The 1,656-nt window shown below is 53.3% G+C and overlaps 1 protein-coding gene across 1 annotated transcript; it reads left to right on the forward strand.

Annotated features, from left to right (window-relative positions):
* The first annotated feature begins 15 nt into the window (after positions 1-15).
* Positions 16-759, forward strand: mea1 (male-enhanced antigen 1). Its single transcript, XM_034865798.1, has 3 exons — positions 16-111; positions 268-373; positions 491-759. Exons 2-3 carry the CDS (start codon positions 271-273, stop codon positions 664-666), a joined length of 279 nt encoding a protein of 92 aa, XP_034721689.1. The 5' UTR covers positions 16-111; positions 268-270; the 3' UTR covers positions 667-759.
* The last annotated feature ends 897 nt before the right edge of the window (positions 760-1,656 follow it).

The following is a 1,656-nucleotide window of genomic DNA, read 5'->3' on the forward strand; positions in this document are numbered from 1 at the left end:
GGGGGGGCCCCCCCTGGGGGGGAGGACGGGGACGAGGAGGGGGGAGACGGGGAGGACGGATCCCCCCCCTCCGTCACGGTGCAGCTGCAGCAGGTGCAGCAAAGGATAGAGGTGAGTTCTGCCCGGCAACAGGCGACTCACAACCGCAGCTCTAGAATTATTATTATAATGGACTCACTCACCTGTCTCTCTGTCTCACCTCTCTGTCTCTCTCCCTGTCTCTCTCACCTGTCTGTCTCATTCTCTGTCTCACCTGTCTGTCTGCAGGTGATGGGTCTCCACCTCCCTGAAGCTCCGCCTCCAGACACCAATGAAGAAGAAGAAGACGCGGTGGCGGCGGCGAGGAGCCGAGCCTCCATCCCCATGGACCCAGGTCAGACTCCGGGCCCCTCAACCCGACCCCTTACTGGGTTTCACTCAGCTTTCAGCCAATCAGGTGTCTCTGTTAGTTATCCTTCTCTCTGTGACATCACTTCCTGTCTGCCTGCAGACCACGTGGAGCTGGTGAAGAGGACGATGGCGGCCGTGGCGTTGCCGTCTCTGGGCGTGCCGCCGTGGGCGCAGGAGATCTCCGACGACCAGTGGAAGGACATGGTGCAGAACACGCTGGAGAGCCGGCTGCACCACCGGACCCTGAACGCACCGCCCCGCCCCACTGGACCCTGAACGCACCGCCATACTGGGGCAACAACACCGCACCCTGAACGCACCGCAACACCTCCGGACTGGGAACTCACCGCCATACCCTGAACGCATCGCTGGGGCTGAGGGAGTTTAAGGGGTCTGGTGCCAACACACTGACTGGACTGTAAATACATTAATAACTCATACACCCCCCCCACACACACACACACACACACACACACACGGCTCACGTTCCTGATGATGTAAATATGTGATTAAAGGACATAATAAATTATGTAAATGTGTCTTTAGTTATAATCTTTGCTGGTGCCTTCAGGGCCAAACACAGTGTGGGAACTCTGAGAATCAGCTTTTTATCCCATTTTATTATCTTCATTTAAATGAGTCTGAAAATCAGTCGCCGTCCACCTGAACGCTCGTGTGTCTCTCTGTGTGTGATTGAGTGTGTCTCTCTGTGTGTGTGTCTCTCTCTGTGTGTGTGTGTGTGTCTCTCTCTGTGTGTGTGTGTGTGTGTCTCTCTGTGTGTGTGTGTCTCTCTCTGTGTGTGATTGAGTGTGTCTCTGTGTGTGTGTGTCTCTCTCTGTGTGTGTGTGTGTGTGTCTCTCTGTGTGTGTGTCTCTCTCTGTGTGTGTGTGTGTGTCTCTCTGTGTGTGTGTCTCTCTCTGTGTGTGTGTGTGTGTACATGAACACACAGAACCTGATGGTCGACCACTTTATTTCTGTATCTACACGATGATGATGATGATGATGATGATATTTTCGGTAATAAAGTCTGGAGATGGCGAGCAGCGTCACATCGCCGCCGCCGCCATGTTTCCTCTACATGTCTTCTTCTCTTCTTCTCTTAACGAGTGTAGCTCTGATCTGATTGGACGCCAGATCGTCTCGTACGTCGCTGATCAGCTGTCCCTTCAAAATAAAAGCCTAAAAGGCCCTAAAAAGACAAAGCTAAATATGTAATCAGCTTTAATGTCACGATTGTCTGTAGTAGAGAGGGAGGGGGGGGGGGGG

This window comes from Etheostoma cragini, unplaced genomic scaffold (genome assembly GCF_013103735.1).
Source record: "Etheostoma cragini isolate CJK2018 unplaced genomic scaffold, CSU_Ecrag_1.0 ScbMSFa_2725, whole genome shotgun sequence".
NCBI classification, from domain to species: domain Eukaryota; kingdom Metazoa; phylum Chordata; class Actinopteri; order Perciformes; family Percidae; genus Etheostoma; species Etheostoma cragini.